This window comes from Chenopodium quinoa, unplaced genomic scaffold (genome assembly GCF_001683475.1).
Source record: "Chenopodium quinoa cultivar QQ74 unplaced genomic scaffold, ASM168347v1, whole genome shotgun sequence".
Taxonomy (NCBI): domain Eukaryota; kingdom Viridiplantae; phylum Streptophyta; class Magnoliopsida; order Caryophyllales; family Amaranthaceae; genus Chenopodium; species Chenopodium quinoa.
This window is the reverse complement of record NW_018743987.1, coordinates 2,619,638-2,637,997: the sequence shown is the minus strand read 5'-3', so window position 1 is coordinate 2,637,997 and position 18,360 is coordinate 2,619,638. Positions and strand designations below refer to the sequence as shown.

The following is an 18,360-nucleotide window of genomic DNA, read 5'->3' as shown; positions in this document are numbered from 1 at the left end:
CTTAAGCTTCGGAGGGCGTTCCTCGAGCCACCCCCGAGGACAGTTTACGTGTGCTGCCTTGTGTAGGTAGTTGACGGGACCCAGTTCACCCAGCAGAACCCTTGGATCCGCACCTGGAACAATTGGCGCTAGAAGGAGGGGTAGGATCATCTAACCTGAGGTTCACCAATTGAGCTAGGGACTAGTTAACTAACCACCATGGCCAGAGAAGAAAATGTACAAACACCCATGTCCAAAACTAATGAGACCAACCAAACACCACAAAAAATACTCCTAGTAACCATCGATCCAAAAGGATCCACCGGAAACCCCAAATCGACCATCTCGCAGAAATCCAACCCCATCAGATCGACATCAGCTACTGCTAAAGCGGCGTCAAAACCAGTAGACTCGGTGGGATCCAGCTCCATTTTCAAATACGGAATGCCATTAACAGGCGCGAAACCTCTCTAAGTGCAGTAAGGAGCAGCTAGCTGCAATGTTTGCGGTTCTCACTAATATGGGTAAGGGGGAAAGTCCGTACCGTCACCAACAGCGGCAGTTGCGGAGCCCGTAACGAAAAAGTCGGCGTCCTCGATCCTCACCCCTGAGCAAAAAGAGCTCATTCAGCTGAGGAAGAAGGTATTGGAGCTGGAAGCTCGTAACCTAAATCGAGAATGGAGTGTGGAGGAAATAACCCCTACTCGAATCAGCCCGGAGAAGCGAGTCCCACGCAGCAGGTCACCAACCTCAGAGCGAGGACCCATCCCGGAGAAAGACAAACGAGCGCGAATCCAGGTTGTTCCAGATGATTCCCCATTTTGCCGGGAGATTCTGGAGGAACCAATGGAGAAAGTAAAGATGCCAAGCTGCAGATACAACGGAACAAGAACACCCAAAAGCCACATGTCAGCTTTTGAGAACCATATGGTACTTTACACTATAACAGATTCAGTCTGGTGTAAAGCTTTCCCGCCGACCCTGGAGGGGCTGGCGGCGGAGTGGTATGGGGCCATTCCCAAATGTTCCGTATACTCGTACAGCTAGTTGAAGAGAATGTTCATGGAGCATTTCATAACCCTGGTAGACCGAACCAAGATGACAACCGAGCTGATGTCGTTGGTTCAAGGGAAAGACGAGCCCCTGAGGGAGTTCATCACCAGATTCAACAAGGAGGCAACAACCATCCCAAATATGAGCCAGGAGGTAGCGCTACTAGCAATGTAGAGTGGCTTACTACCAGGATCACCGTTTAGAGCGTATATGGGGCGTAAGAGCCTCAAAACACTTGATGAAGCGCTGGGCAAAGCACACGAGTTCATCAAAGCAGACGAGAATGAAAGAGCAATGCTGGGTAGGAAAGCACCTGGTGACTCAGTTAAGCGGGCAGAGGTCAGCCGGGCAGAGAACACACCCAGGGTGGACCAGCCGAGTAGGGCTGAGCAAAACCGCAGAGAAGCGGACAGAGCAGTAGGACTGAGAAGGTCAGACCCAAAGAGAGGGCCAAGGCCTGGGAGGTTTGACCAATATACCCCATTAACCCATTCCAAGTCTCATATATTTGGCGTGAACAAAGCTGATGACAAGTGGTAGAGACCCCCGAGGATGGTTAACAGAAATCGTGATACCAGCAAGTGGTGTGACTTCCATAGGGACCATGGTCACACCACTGAAGAATGCACGCGTTATAAGGACAACATAGAAGACTTGGTTAGGAGAGGGTACTTGAATCAGTTTAAGCAGAGCGATGACCCTCCCAGAAGGAGGGATGAAGATAGAGCAGGCCGCCCTGACCGCAGAGGATGTCATAGGGGCCCAGCCGGAGATAGAGACGTAGATGGCAAGCTAGAAGGCAGGGTGTATGTGATCAGCGGGGGCCCAGTACATGGGGGATAGTCAACAGAGCGCGGGCGATGATACATCAAATAAATGACAATGATAAGCGTAGATGGCCACCTCTTCCCCCGCAGCCGTAGGCCACGTTTGATGAGTATGACCAGAAGGGCATAATTTACCCCCATGATGACCCGCTGGTGGTGACAATGAGAATCGCAAACTGGGAGGTGGATATAATACTGATAGACAGAGGCAGCTCAGCCAACATCATATACATCAGTGCGTTCAACGAGCTGAAGTTGGACAGAAATGACCTGAAAAGGGTGAGCTACGAAGTCACCGGGTTTAATGGGTCAGGGCTTACCCCAGAAGGTATAATCGAACTCTCAGTCCGAGTAGGGGAAAGATCAAGAAGGCGTGATGTCCAGGAAGAGTTCCTCGTGATAAACTCCCCTTCACCCTACAATGTGATCATGGGAAGACCACTCATCCACAAGATAGGCGGGGTGGTATCCACCTATCACCTTGCCATGGCCTACACAACTAATGAGGGACGGTCAGCAAAGCTTAGGGGAAGTCAAAAGACAGCCCAACAATGTTACATAACCGCCCTAAAGCAGCCCGTAAAAACCAGACAGCAGCCTGGTTCAAAGAGAAGGCCCACTGAACAACCTGAGAGGAAGTCGAGGAAAAGGAAGCGTGAAGAATATCACAGGGAAAAGGATAAACAGAAGTTAGCAATGGAAAACTTTGAGCCCGCAAAAGAGGAAATGGCCAGGCCACTTCCCAGTGGGGAGCACGTCACAGTCGAGCTCACAAAAGGTGACCCCTCAAGGACGGTGAAAATCGGGAAAGACATTGATCCAGGAGTAGGGGTACACCTCATAGAGCTACTGAGGAAGAACAAAGACGTTTTCGCAGTTTCCGCAGATGAGATGCCCGAAATTAACCCAGCAGTCATATATGGTACACAGGCTGAATGTGAAGGAGGATATTAAGCCAGTTAGGCAGAAAAAGCGAAGCTTCTCCACGGAGAAAAACCAAGCAATCCAGGAGGAGGTGGAGAAGCTCCTGGAAGCAGGATTCATTGAACCTTGTGATTACCCAGAGTGGTTAGCCAACGTGGTCATGGTAAAGAAAGCAAATGGCCAGTGGAGAATGTGTGTTGATTTCACAGATCTTAATAAGGCCTGCCCGAAGGACTGTTACCTGCTACCGCGGATAGATCAGCTTGTAGACTCAACCAGTGGACACGCCCTGCTAAGCTCCATGGACGCCTTTTCAGGGTACCGTCAGATCAGCCTGCATGAGCCAGACATGCAGAAAACCGCATTCATCACTGAAGGGGGAGTGTATAATCACATAGCTATGCCGTTCGGGCTGAAGAATGCTGGGGCAACTTTCAGAAGACAATGGATAGAGTATTCCTTCACCAGAAGGGTAGAAATGTTGAAGTATACGTTGACGACTATATTTTTAAGAGCGTCACGCAGGCTGGACATATCATGGATCTGGAGGAAACATTTGCCACCCTGAACAAATATAAAATCAAACTCAACCCGAAGAAATGTGTCTTTGGGGTGAGCTTGGGAAAGTTCTTGGGTTTTCTGATCAGCGAGAGAGGGATAGATGCTAATTCAGAAAAGGTCGAAGCAGTCCTCAGCCTGCCTGAGCCTAAGTGCATCAAGGATATCATGCGGTTAACAGGCAGAATGGCTGCGCTGACCAGGTTCATCAGCAAGTCAGCGGATAAGGCCCTGCCGTTCTATAAGCTATTGAAAGGGAACAGAGAATTTAAGTGGGGGGCTAAAGAGAAAGAAGCCTTTGAGGGCATTAAGGAGCATCTGACTAAGCTCCCAACAATGATCAGCCCGGAGCTGCGGGAAAAGCTGCAGTTGTACATCTCTACGTCAATACAGACAATCGCAGCCGTTTTGTTGGTAGAAAGACAAAAGCAACAAAGGCCAATATACTTCGTGAACCACGTGCTGACCGAGGCAGAGCAAAGGTACCCATTGGAAGAGAAGCTAGCTTTCACAGTGGTCACAACAGCAAGGAAGCTAAAGCCATATTTTGACGCGCATGTAATAGAAGTCCTCACAAACCACCCGCTGGAGAAAGCATTACAAAAAATGGACGCATCGGGCAGACTCTTAAAATGGGCAATTGAGCTTTATGAGTACGAATTCGAGGTCAAACCTAGAGCAGCCATCAAGGCACAAGATTTAGCAGACTTCATAGTGGAAGCTTCCTACAAGGAGAAAGAAGATGATATTGGGGTCTGGAAGGTGGAAGTGGATGGGTCCTCGCCCCAAACGGGGAGTGGAGCAGGAGTCATAATGACATCTCCAGAAGGAAACGTATTCGAGTATGCCATAAAGTTCAAGTTCAAAGCATCGAATAACGAAGCTGAGTACGAAGCGGCGCTGGCAGGCTTGCGTATGAGCCTCGCAGCCGGAGCCCGCAAAGTACACCTGCAAACTGATTCTCAACTCGTTGCCAGCCAACTGCAGGGGGCGTATGAGATAAGGGAAGCCACCATGCTGAAGTATGTAACCAAGGTAAAGGAATTGGCTGCCCTGCTAGTCCACTTCTAGATAGACTTGGTCCCCAGAGCAGGAAACTCTCAGGCCGACGCCTAGCAGCATTTCCAAAAAAGAGCAGGTAAACTGCATTGAAAGGAAGATAGCCTGGTTCTCATACATCTTGGCGTACAAAGTCCACGGCTCACTACCCGACCACGAAGTACAGGCTAAGAAGGTGAAGAAAGACGCCAACTGGTATGTATTGATGAACGGGGAACTTAACAAAAAGGGCTTCTCAAAGCCACTGCTGAGGTGTATTCCAGAGTGGGAGCAGGAGGGCATTATGGAAGAAGCCCACTCCGGAATATGCGCCAACCACATTGGTGGAAAAGAAATGGGAGTAGAGGTCCTCAGAAGGGGGGCATATTGACCAACTCTCGCACAAGACACACTAGCATATGTGAAAAAATGCGACAAGTGTCAAAAGTATTTACCGGTCATAAATCAGCCAGCAAAGGATTTAACTCCAATCCTCAGCCCGATCCTGTTTTCTTAGTGGGGAATGGACATATTGGGACCTTTCACCACTGGGTCAGCGGGCAGGAGGTATCTCATTGTGGTGATAGATTACTTTACAAAGTGGATAGAAGCCGAACCCACTAAGTACATAAAGGTAGCCCAAGTCAGGATATTCATATGGAAAAGCATCATTACAAGATTCGGGGTGCCACAGTACATAGTCTTTGATCACGGGTGTTAATTTGACTATGAACCCATAAAGGACTACTTGGGGGACATGGGCACAAAGTATGCAAGTGCCTCAGTCTGCCACCTGCAGAGCAATGGTCAAGCAGAAGCAGCAAACAAGCTGATCCTGACAGCCCTGCAGAAAAAGCTGGAGGAGTACAAAGGCCTGTGGGCAGACCTAGTCCCAGAGGTCTTGTGGGAAAACAGGACCACTGAGAAGGAGTCAACCGGTAAGAGCCCCTTCACCCTGGCTTACGGGGCTGAAGCAGTTGTCCTAGTGGAAGTACAAATCCCCAGCCTGAGGATACACCACTATGAGCAGCAAGGAAACAAAAAGTGTATGCTGGAAGAGCTAGACTTTCTGCCAGAAGTAAGGCCGAAAGCAGCTCTCAAGTTGGCAACCCAGAAGAGCAGGATTTCAAAAGCTTTCAACAAGAGGGTCAAGCATAGGGAGCTCCTGCCCGGAGACTTGGTCCTTAGAAGAACAGCAGCAGTGGGAAGAGGAAATCAGCATGGAAAACTATCAGCAAACTGGGAAGGCCCTTTCATCATTCACGAGCAAGTTGGACCAGGAGCGTTCCTCCTTGCAGATCAAGAAGGTCAGGTCTTAAGAAATAGTTTCAATGCGGATGTGTTAAAGAAGTATTTTGTTTAAGCAGTCTGAAAAAACGAACATAGTTGTTTCAAGTCTGATAAACTTTTATTCAGTCCATGTTATGTTAATTAAGGCATTTGAGCCATTTTTATTAAATGAAATACAAGCCTCTACGTGAGGAGTATGCTGCGTAAATTTGTTTAATATGTTATGCCCAAGCACCATATGCTAACATGCAGAAGTCAAAGAAAGACAATAACAAAGTGTTAGAGGCAAGAAGCACTCTAGCGCAAAGTGGCAAAGCAAACGCATCTCTCCCTAAAACTTCACCTCACCTGCTCACAGCAAAACAGGGCACCACCTCGGGGACGCCTGAGGGGGAAGCCTGACACGTTCAGCTTGAGCAGGAGAGAAAAGGGGAAAAGAAGAAGATGAGCTATGTGGGCAACACTAAGGCTCTCTTAGTCCCACTTAGCTTATCTCTTTGAGGGGGAGAGGAAAGGAGAAGACAACCAGACAATAAGCCCTTACGAAAAGAAGTAAGTAGGCACAAAAGGACAAAGTCGCAGCATAAACAAGTTGAACGACATAAATAAGTCACAGCAAAACAAGCTGAATGACAACTCACAAAATGACAAAGTCGCAGCATAAACAAGCTGAACGACATAAATAAGTCACAGCAAAACAAGCTAAATGAGAACTCACAAAATGACAAGTTGCAGTATAAGTAAGCTGATCGACACAAATAAGTCTCAGCAGGGAGGCCCAACCTACGAGGCCCCACCAAATGCAATAAAAATGTTGCAGCACTAAAAGATTTGGACACTGCTAAGAAATGCATAGTTCCAGGCAAATGTGCAAGCAATAAAATAAACAGCAGGCAAAGCAGCAGAAGAAGATCATAAAAAGCATACATTATAAAGCTGAACTCCTGGCCTCCAGGGCAGAGTAAACATTCAGCAAGACAGTCGTGGGACAAATGAAGCTGAGCCCTCGTCCACCAGGACAAGGAAACACTCAGTAGGTAAAGTTAGGAGAACACAAATTCAAGTTAAGCTGGGCAAACCCAGCAACAAAAGACAAAGTATTTAGGAATTACACAGAGAAACATAATCTTTGGCAGCTATACACCCCAAAGATAGTAACAAAAACTACCTAGTTACAACAGATCTGGGTGAGGGAAACTCAGAGGAACCACTGGAGTAGGAGGGTTACAGCCGCCATAACCTTTATTGATCACTAGTCAAGGACTCGACTCCAATAGCTGCAGCAACGTCAGGGCAGAGAGGCACCTCCAGGTTCAGAAGAGCCTAGTTGGGAATCTTGCAGCCAGCAGCACGAGGATGATCAGTAGGGAGGTCAAACAAGCCAGCCTCACCTGCAGCTTCAACCTTAGCCCAGAAAGCGCTGAAGCGAGCCTGCTGCTCCTCACCTTCACCATATAAGCTTCTAACACACCAAGCCGCAGCTTCCCATCCACCATCATGGCGATCAACCAATAGCTTAGAAAAAGCAGGAGAGAGCGCAAAAGATCTGAGAGCCTCTTTCCTAGCAGCTTCCAGCTCAACAGTATGCGCAGCTCGCAGATCTGCCATTTCTGTCTCCAACGTCTTCACCCTGGCCTGAGAGTTCCCCAACTGTTCCTCGCAGCTCTTCAACTTGGTCTGAGTAAGCTGAAATTTTCCTAGCTGGAGCTGTAAGGCATTCGCCCTCTCCCTCAGCGGAGTCACCTCACTGGCCATGGCATCCCTCTCAGCCTGAGCTCGCTGGACCTCTAAATTCCTCTAAGAGAGAGTTATCCCCTGATTCTGATACTCCTTCTCCACTGACAGCAGAACGTTGGACAAATCTCCCACATACATAACAAGTTACAAGAAAAGAAGAGGAAGAGAAGGGTGAGCCAAAGCGAGAGTTTACGAAAGAAGTTAACAAAATAAAATAAAAGTAAAATAAAACAGTAGCAACAGAATAAGCAGAGAAGAAAAGAAAGGCTGAAACGAGAAAGAGAAAGACCGAAAGTAGAAACTAACCTTCTGCGGGTCATGGCAGGCCGTAGCAGCTAGGAGGCTGACTGAGCTACGCGTAGAATCCGCAGGAAGACGAACCCCCTGAGTCAAACGGTACCCTAAGGTACCACCCTTCTAAGGGTCATCCACAAACAAAGATTCGTCAGCCCTCACATTCATTAAGGGCCGAAAGGGAGTGTTATCAGCTCCAGTAGGAGATAGTATTGGGCGGAGATGAACAACAATAAGAACCTCAGCAAACTCAATAGCCCTAGTGGGGCGGAAAGTCCCTCCAGCAGAGAGTGAGGTCGCAGACAAAGGATTCTCAAAGGAATCGCTCAACAACTGGTGAACACAGCGGTTAAGTTCACTGGAGTTCTGAGTGTCTTCCCCACCAGAGTTCCCACCTGGAAGCCCAGTGTTGGCAGATGTGGAGGCAAGAGGGTCTGGATCAGGAGAAGTGCGAGCCTTTTTCGCTTCTGGCTCATCTCCAGCAGGGGAAGAAGACATCGGATCATCCTCCGAGTCAATCACTAGACGATCTTGCTGGAGAGAATCCCCTGCTCGGGAGATTCCACCCCGGGAAGCGCTTCAGAGCCGCCCTCTCAGCCCGTAGGGACGCGGCGGAATTCTAGGAAGCTCCATGATAGACTCATCAGGGAGCTGAAAATCAGTGGCTGCAGCAGAAGGAACAGTAGTTTCCTTCGCAGTGGTAGTATCATCGACAGAAGAAGGAAAGAGCAGAACATGCTCAGCAGAGGAAACGGGTTTTTCACCCACAGCAGTAGTCTCAATCCCCTTAGAGGGAAACTGGAGAACATTGTCAGTAAAATCATTGGCAGTAGCCTTTGGTTCATCAGAAGCTTGATCACGTTGCCTTTTGGCAGTAGAGGTCTGAGGTGCCATCAGGCCGAAAGCCGCGACAGACTGCTTCTCAGGAGAAGCAGCGGGCGCCACTAACGCCTCAGAATCTGAAGCCTCCTTTCGAGGAGCAGGGCGAGTCTCACGCCTACTCCCAACAGTAGAGGACGAAGGCTCAGGCTCAGCACGGCTGGACCTAGTGCGCTCACCAGTAGCTGCTGTGCTAACAACAGCCCGCAGCTCAGCGGGAGCCAGGCGCACCTCACCCTTCAGAGAGCCCGCAAATACCTCCAGCGTATCAAAAAGCCGAGAAGGATTCTCAGGAGTGGCGGTCAAAGGGTCCTTCCAATTATCAGCCAGCCCGAGCATACGTTTGTCCAACTTGTCATAGCCTTAAAAGAAAAACGGCAGAAAAGTTAAATAAGATGAGGAAGGAAAAGAAAAGGCAGAAAGCAGAAAAACTTACCAGACTCATGCGTACGGCACAAGCGCATAGCAGAAAGTTGTTCATTTCCCACAATGTAGATGGAGTTAGGCACCCAGACCTTGGGAAATTTGGAGTCACTTATCCCCGCCCCCTACAGAGCCTTAAAAGCTTCTGTCTCACGGGCAGGCTTAGAGGGGGAAACGGTGACCCCGGCCATGTTGGTACGAATCTCTATGAAGTTGCGCGGGGCAGCAAAGTTGGAAGGCACCCTCACCCAGAAGAACTTGCCAGTCCAGTCCCTGAAACGTCCAAGTTTTAGGTAGGAAAAAACCCTACTCTCCTTGGGAGCAACATAGTACCACCCTGACTCAGTCCCAGAAGCAGACCTCTTCAGGCTCATGAGAGACTTGAACAAGTGCAGGGACTCAGGATACCTTCAAAACCTCAGAAACCACAGTAGGCAAATCAGGGTGTGAAGGGAAGCAGGGTGCACCAGAGAGATACAGATGTTGAAAGCACGAAGCAACTTCTCTAAGGTGGGGTCCAAAGGAAACCTCAAACCCAAATCTAGCTGCGAGGCAAACACAACAATATGACCTGCAGGGGGAGCCGATAACTTCGCACCATCAGCGGGGAGAACCAACTTGTAACCCTCCCCAAAACCATAGAACTTCTGCCCAACAACGGCCAGATCCATCCTTTCAGCATCGTTGCGCTAACCAGAATCCAACACACAGTTCTTGGGCCCATAACACTTGTCATCCAGAAAGAATTCAGTTTTTCCCTTCTCTACAGGCTCCACAACATAAATGGGATGACAGTCGTAATAGGAGTGGTCACCAGGAGACTCAGTCATCCTGCTTGATTGAACTGCTGGGGAAGGAGACGGTGATGGAGTCCTAGTATTTCTGCCTTACACTACATAATGATCAAATCGATGCATGTCAGCCATGTCATCAAGCCAAGAAAAACTGTTTAAAGGTTGAACATGGGGAATGGGGCTAACAAGAGACACGTCAGGGGGATTAGCCTTGACAGCATCAACTAATGCTTTATGGCGCATTGCGCGCAGCCTCAAGCGAGTAAGATGGGATAAAGGAATCCCATCCAGCGTGAGCACTCGCTCGCAATAAGGATAAAAGAAATCAAGGCGGGGCCTGCGCTGAAAACGGCGAAATGCACTACCCTCAACGGGACGACTACTTCCTGAACCAGACGCAGCAGCAGTACCCGTCTTGCTCGCAGGAGGGGGAAAGTCAGGAGGGATAACATTTCGTATAGGGGTAGGAGAAGAAGAAGGAGAAATAGGAGAAGTGTGCGCAGGGCGCTCACCTGAAAGAGAAGATTGGGAAAAGGAATCCGATCCAGTGGTCGTTTGAGGCTCACTCATGTTCTTACTATCAGAAGCGTCAGAAATTATGAAATCTACAAGGAAATACAGGCCCGCAAAGGAAAGAAGAAGCAATGGGGCACCAGAAAATCAAAGAATCAGTTTAGGAACAATGAAGGAATAAGAAGAAAAAAGCCAAGAACGCAAATACAAAAAACAAAGACGAAGAAGCAAGAACTTACCACAACAATGGAGGATCTCGAACACTTGAAAGAGGAAGAGCAAAGAGCGAAAATTTTGAAATCACAAATTAATGAAGAGGGAAGATGAAAAAGTAAGAGGAGTAAAAGAAATAATTGAGAAGAAGAGACAGTGAAATTAATACAAAGTAAAATCAAACTGACAGCCCGGATCGTCAACACGTGTTCCACTCATGCAAATGCGATTCCCGCCCAAAAAAAAAAATCCTTCAGCGGGAGTGATCGAAAATCCTCTCTGAAAGATCGTCATTTCTCAAACTTCAGTGAGAATGATCGAAAATCCTCTCTGCAAGATCGTCATTTCTAAGACTTCAGCAGGAGTGATCGAAAATCCTCTCTACAAGATCGTCATTTCTAAGAATTCAGTGGGAGTGATCGAAAATCCTCTCTGCAAGATCGTCATTTCTCAGACTTCAGCGAGAGTGATTGAAAATCCTCTCAGCAAGATCGTCATTTCTCAGACTTCAGCAGGAGTGATCGAAAATCCTCTGCAAGATCGTCATTTCTCAGACTTCAGCGGGAGTGATAAAAAATCCTCTCTGCAAGATCGTCATTTCTCAGACTTCAGCGGGAGTGATAAAAAATCCTCTCTACAAGATCGTCATTTCTCAGACTTCAGCGGGAGTGATCGAAAATCCTCTCTGCAAGATCGTCATTTCTCAGACTTCAGCGGGAGTGATCGAAAATCTTCTCTGCAAGCTCGTCATTTCTTAAATCTCAGCGGGAGTGATTGAAATTCCTCCCCGCGAGATCGTCATTTCTTAAGACTGGAACCAACGTCACCTTACAAACAAACAACACCTGACCTCCAAGTTTCCAGGGCGCATCAACACCCTAGAGACTTGAGGGGCTAGGAGTGTGCAGGTTAATTCAGCCAGACGACCCGTTGAGTCATGGCCGATAAGGCTACACGCTTAGAACATCTGGCATGAAAAAAACCTCACGCCATCTCTTGAGGGGCTAGTTGTAGGGGATAGCTCCTGCTGAGCTATTCCTTCCAGCTGGGCTCAGTTAAGAAGAATGTTCCTACAAGAAAAGAGTCGGCATGAGTGACCTCATACCATGTCTTGAGGGGCTAGTTGTATAGGATAGCTCGTGCTGAACTATCGCCCAACCCCCATAGTGCGCACTCACTGCTGAGAAAGCAATTAAAGGAGGACTCACTAGCCCGGCAGAGTCAGCCCGCAGGGCTGACCAGGCTGAACTCTCCACAAAGGAGATGGTACGCCTATAAATAGAGGGTAAAGTACAATGGAAAGGGGGTAAGATAATCAAGTCATTATACTTTCTACATCACTCTAAGTACACTTTATCTCTCTAAACACTCTCTAACTTAAGCTTCAGAGGGGGGTTCCTTGAGCCACCCCCGAGGGCAGTTTACGTGTGCTGCCTTGTGTAGGTAGTTGACGGGACCTAGTTCACCCAGCAGAACCCTTGGATCCGCACCTGGAACACATACATACATACATACATACATACATACATACATACATACATACATACATACATACATACATACATACATACATACATACATACATACATACATACATACATACATACATACATACATACATACATACATACATACATACATACATACATATATATATATATATATGATTTTAAGAAACCAAAAAACTGAATACCACCGCGATGCCGAAAGAACCCTTAGCCTTTTATTTCTTCATAATTATAAATATAAAGACAACCTTTTTATATTTGAGCATTCTAGAGTATTGTAAAGAACTAAAGATGATGTTACAGGTTTGCCAATTATAGTTGGAAAAACAACACTTTTATCATGTTGTATTAGGATGTTTCCCTCCTAGTGCACATGATGTACCATTTGCAAAAAAAAAAAAAAAAAAAAAAAAAGGGGAAATTCTCTTTAGTAGCACTGTAGTTTTTAATTTTTTTTAGTGGTGAATTGCGAAAATTCTTAATTATTATCTTTGGTAATTGATAAACCTGAATGATTGATTACTAATTATGGTTAATTTCTTTTATTTTTTTTTATAATTAATTTTTATTTAAAAACCTCTCCTCAATTACGACAACCCAGAACCTCAAACTATGACGCCTTCATTTGATCATCCATCTTCATTTCTGCCAAATCCACCAGCCTCCTCATCGCTCCGACCTCTTCCACATCCACCGCAATTCCGCCGTCATCGCTATCGTCATAAAATTCCTTAACAACAGTTACAACACCGACAATGCGTCACGTAGTGTTTCCATAATGGTAGAACAAACAGAGGTCCCCCATTCATGGATTTAAGATATTTTCGGGCTTGCTTGTTTTTTTAACAACATTCCATTGGATGTACCTCCGTCTCAATTTCGGTTTTTAGCAATTGTAACCACCTGATAACCCTCCCCTGGCCGACGATCTCGATTCCTTACCCTGCCGGACTTCCCCTCCTATTCCTTCCAATCCTTTCCCCAATTCCTGATTGCAACCCAAAACCCTAATAACCCTAAAAATAATCTCCAATTTCTCTCTAGCAAATCCCAATTTGGAAGATCGACGACAGAGAAACCACCCATCAAATCTCGATGAAGAGAAAGAAGGTTGAATTAGAATCGAATTGATTGAAAAAAGACACCAACAAAATTGAAGGTGAAGGTCAAAATTAAGGGTGGGGATAGTGGTTGGCTAATTGATGCAACTGTAAGATTGCGACCTGGGCAGTGGAGGTTAGAGATGACGATGAGTCCTGGACCAGACCTAGAGACCCATATTTTAAGGTATGGTTCCTTAAATTTTAGACCCGATGAGTCAGGGTCAGGTATGGGTCTTGTTTTAATAGGTCAGGTCTGGGTCCAAAAAGTGTAGACCCATACCTGTTGAGGGTAAAAATATCCCATACACGTGGACCAGTCTCGTAGCGACACGTGGCCCAGTTAGAGGGTGACACGTGTCACTATGGGAAGATGCCACGCATCCAGCCTAAAAAGCGCTCAAGGGCTCAGGCGAATCCTGTAGCGATACGTGCCCAATGAGAGGGTGACACGTGTCGTTACAGGAAGATGCCACGTGTTTAGGGCATATATGACCCCTGAAATCAGCACGCAAAAGAGGCCTAATTACATCAGGGCCCAAATCCCGAGAGATATAATTGAAAGCCGCAAAGCTCCACCCCTCTAAATACCCTAATCATTTATGATGGGAAGGGTGGATTAAGACATTACAAGAAAAAGAGCATTAATAGCCCCAACTTCTCTCTACTTTCTCTCTCTATCCTTTTCCGTTTCTGATCATTGACTTGATCTTCGGAGGCGAATATTCCGACAACGGAATATTCGTTGTTTTGCAGGTGTCTTAGTCTCGTTACTAGAAGAGCGTGACCAGTATCCAAGGAAATCCAAAAAATACCCGAAATATTTGGCGCTGTCTGTGGGGATACTCGTCCGTTATGGAAATAGACAGTCAGACACCTAATCCAGGTGAGGACGGACATGTAGAGGATATAATCCCTACAATCTGTACCAGCGATCCGCTGATTGCCACATTTCAAGAAGCTATGACACTCCTGTTACCGGAGCCTCTCTGAAGGCCGCACTTAACAAGCTCCGGAAGGAGATTGAGTGAAACGGAGCCTCTACCTCTAGGCAGCCGCCCAGGAGAGAGGGGGAGAGGGCTCGAAAGAAAGCACAAAGCAAAGCGGCTAATGCAACGGACGCTGGAAACACCCCAATTCGTAGGGCGACTGGAAGGTCCCCAAGGGTACTGCGTACAAATTTCTCTGATCTGTTGGCAAAAACACAGTCGGCTGGGGGGAGGAGTAGGCAGCCTCGAAGAGAAAAGACAGAGCCGTCTAGACGATGGAAGGACCCAAGGGATTATCTTCGGCATAAGCAGCGGGAACGTGCCGCTTACTCGGAGACGGCCTTAACCCCAACTATGCCGGATGATTTTTCAAATCATACTCTCTCCTAGCATACCAACACGACCATCTCCAGCAGAAGTCAGGCTGTCCGCACTCCAACTCCTATTCCAATCCAATCACTTCAATATTTGACAGGGTAGAGTCGTATCCTCTAATAAAAAGTAATTCCTAAATCCTCTAACTAATGTAGATTGGAAAGTAGGGTCGAATCCACAAAGAAACGAGTCTTTCTATTCCTAATTAATTAAAGTAATCTAAATTATAAAGTAACCAATATGTAAATTTGGATATGAAACTAAACTGCGAAGATTAAGAATAAAGAGAAAACAATGAATAAAAGGATCTAGGGCATAGGTTCACCGATAAATAATATTCCTAGGTAAAACACAATAATCAATCATCAATGCATACATTAATCAAATCATAAAGGGCTTTCGCTACGTATTACAATCACACAATTAATTTACCGGTATTAAATCTTATCTCTCGAATCTCGACTTAACCATTTTTAAATTAACCTGCCTATTGAAACTAGACCTAAATATTAATTTTCATCTGTCGAGTCTCGAATCAATATTGTCAAACTCATGCATAAAAGATCTGCGTAGATTTAGTCACAGAGCATTAAATCAATCAATAGGAAATTAATCTAGCATTGACAATTAACAACCATAAATTACCCCTTCATATTATTTATGAATCCCCATAAACCCTAGAAATAGAACTACTCACACATAATAAAAACTAAACTAATCAAAGCAATAAAACAGGTCATGATCAAAGGAATAAAATAGACAACTAAGATTAAGAGAAGGGAAATCGTTACCAAATAAATCTGGAATTAAGAATAGAGTTGAGAACAAAGTATAAGAGAGAGAAAACTAATCTAAAAGCTAAGTAGAGAGAGAAAATCTAAGAAATAATTAAGGGAGAGTAAAAAAAAAAAAGATCCTAAACTCGTTTTACGGAGAAGTATTTATACTCCATAAGAATCCTAAACTAAAACAACTTAAACGTCGAATAATTAACTCCTAACAATAACACGCGCCCGATCGGGCGAGGCACCGCCCGATCGGGCGCACCTTTTTCCATCAGGTACATTTCTCTCGCCCGGCCGGGCGCGACTTCGGGCGCCAGCCTTACTTCCCTCGCCCGTTCGGGCGTGCCTCCGGGCGCCAACATCTTTGGCCGGGCGGTTCTCTTGGGTCACTATTTAGGCTACGATTAGGCTCCAATTCTTCGGGCCAATCTGGATATACCGAGCCCTTAATCATCGGTTCGATGGCTCTAACCGGCCTTGGGATTCAAAGATGGTCGTGCTCCTCTAATTTCCGTAGTTGATCCATGAAAACCCGGGAAAATGCTCCAAAAGTGCAATTTCCTGCAAAACTCAACCAAAACTACAAAAACACTAGAAAACACTAATTAGTAATAAAAGTGGCTCAAAAGAGCCAAAAACACTACTAATTATGACCAAGGGACGGGGGTAAAATACTATATAAAATAGACACATCAAATATCAATCTCCCCAAGGTTTCAATGGCTTGATGCAGCCGAATCCCCTAGTCTTCGAACAATATGGGCAATACGGACAGGCATACGGTCAGGCTCCCTACCTGGCTGGACCGTCCGTGCAGCCACAACCAATTGAATTGCAGATGCGCCTGCTGACTCTGGGAGATAAGCCGCCTCTGTTTTTGCAAGATATTTTAACTGCCCCTCAGCCGCCGAAGGTGAAGAATGTACTTGTGGGAGCTTATGATGGTACGGGAAACCTAGAAGAACACATCACCTCGTACAGAAACCTGATGTACTTGCAAAGTGTAGATGATGATACCTGGTGCAAATGCTTTCCGGCCACTTTGAAGGGTGTGGCACAGGATTGGTTCAATAGCCTCCTGGCCGGATGTATCAATTGCTTCACTACTCTTAGTTTACTGTTTGTGGGAAATTTTTCATACAACATACCACCTCGATAGACTAGCCTTAATTTGGCAACAATTGTTCAAGGGAAGAATGAGGGCCTACGGTCGTACGTCCAACGATTTAACCAAGAAAAAGCCCAAATTCATAATCTGTCGGATGAAATGGCTTACTCTGAATTTCTCCGAGGATTATGGAATAATGGTTTTAAATTTGACCTGGTAAGGAAAAAGATTCGGACATATGCAGGTGTTTTGCGAGAATCTGAAGCTTATATTGAAGCGGCGGACTTTTGTTCGCTCACAAAATCAGAAGCGCCGGACAAGGGGGCTGAGAAGAAACAATCTTCTTAGCAAGACTCGGCCGACCAAAAGAAAGAAGGAAAAAAGAGAAAAGAAGTCTGGGTGGCCGATGGCCAGCCGCAGAAGTCCAAGAAGGTTAAGACGTACGAGCCTCAGTTGATGGAAATCAAGGATAAGTTTGAGTTTGAAAAGCCACAGCCGTTGAGAGGCCCGAATCAATACAGGAACAAGAACAAGTACTGTCATTACCACAAGGACGTGGGACATGACACGAACGATTGTATCAATTTGAAGAGATTGTTGGACAAGCTAGTCGAGAAGGGCATGCTGAACTTTTATGTGATGAACTCCAAATTCACTTGCACACGGACAGACTACACGTCCGAGAAGAGGCAGAAAAATGATACGAGCAAAGACAAGGAACATGATGGGAATAGCACTGATTCGGGCTTTGTGGTTGTGATATCAGGAGGCTTCGCCTCAGGGGCCCAACCATGAAAGGGATCAAGCAGGACGCCTGGAATTTGGGAAAGGTGATGCAAGCGGATGCAGTAAAGGCCGAACCCTTTCCCAAAGTAATCATCAGTGAGGCTGACCGGGGGGAGGTCAAATCCCTGCACAATGATCCCATGCTATTCATTATGAAGATAGCCAATTTGAAGGTTGGACGAATATTGATTGATACAGGTAGCTCGGCTGACATCATCAGCTTGGCCGCCTTGAAGAATCTAAGCTTTCCAGAGGATGCTCTTCAGGACATCACTCACCCGTTGGTAGGATTTAGGGGGAATATTATCCACCCAGTTGGGCGGATAGACCTACCCGTCCGCTTTGGAAAAAAAGGGCAAGGAAGAGATATGGTTGTCCGCTTCCTGGTTGTAAAAGAGTTGACTGGATATAATGTTATACTTGGCCGTCCTACACTGAATGCAGCCAAAGCAGTCATTGTACCTTATCTAATGCTGCTAAAGTTCGAGAGGACGGACGGAAAAGTTGGGACAATCTAAGGGAGTCAGAAAATGGCTAAGGAATGTAATCAATTGGCCGTTAAGCCTACAGCACGCGGAGCAAAAGTGTCTGAGCCAAAAGAAGAAGGAACCTCACCCCCAGCATACCAGGTCGGCCAGAAGCGTAAGGCGACCAAGATAGAGCAAGCATAGCAGCTAAAGACTGTTGGTCGGCTAGAAGAGTTAAGGCCCCACCCGGCTGGCAGTCACCAAGATATAGTGCTTGACCCCGATCAACCAGATCGGAAGGTTAGTGTGGGCACTATAGCTTTGGGTTTGCTTGGGAATGAGTTAGCTCAACTGCTGAGAGAATTCAAATATGTATTTGCATTTGACGTTGGTGAGATGCTAGGAATAAGTCCTGACATGGCTGTGCACAAGCTGGCTGTGAACCCAGCCGTTAAACTTGTCCGCTTAAAGAAAAGAAATCATGGAGAAGAGAGGAATCAGGCGGCCGCAGTTGAGGTAAAACTGATGTTGGACGCCGGTTTCATTCAGCAATGTTATTACCCAGACTGGGTAGCCAATGTAGTTCTCGTGAAGAAGCCGAATGGAACTTGGAGAATGTGTGTGGATTACACCGATCTGAACAAGGCATGCCCTAAGGATAGCTTTCCCTTGCCTAAAATTGACCGCCTTGTTGATTCAACAGCCGAGCATGCCCTGATG

The 18,360-nt window shown here is 46.4% G+C and overlaps 1 protein-coding gene across 1 annotated transcript; it reads left to right on the top strand.

The window, feature by feature from the left end:
* Positions 1-17,178: 17,178 nt before the first annotated feature.
* Positions 17,179-17,691, top strand: LOC110690183. The gene has a single exon (XM_021867017.1). It carries the CDS (start codon positions 17,179-17,181, stop codon positions 17,689-17,691), a length of 513 nt encoding a protein of 170 aa, XP_021722709.1.
* Positions 17,692-18,360: the final 669 nt, after the last annotated feature.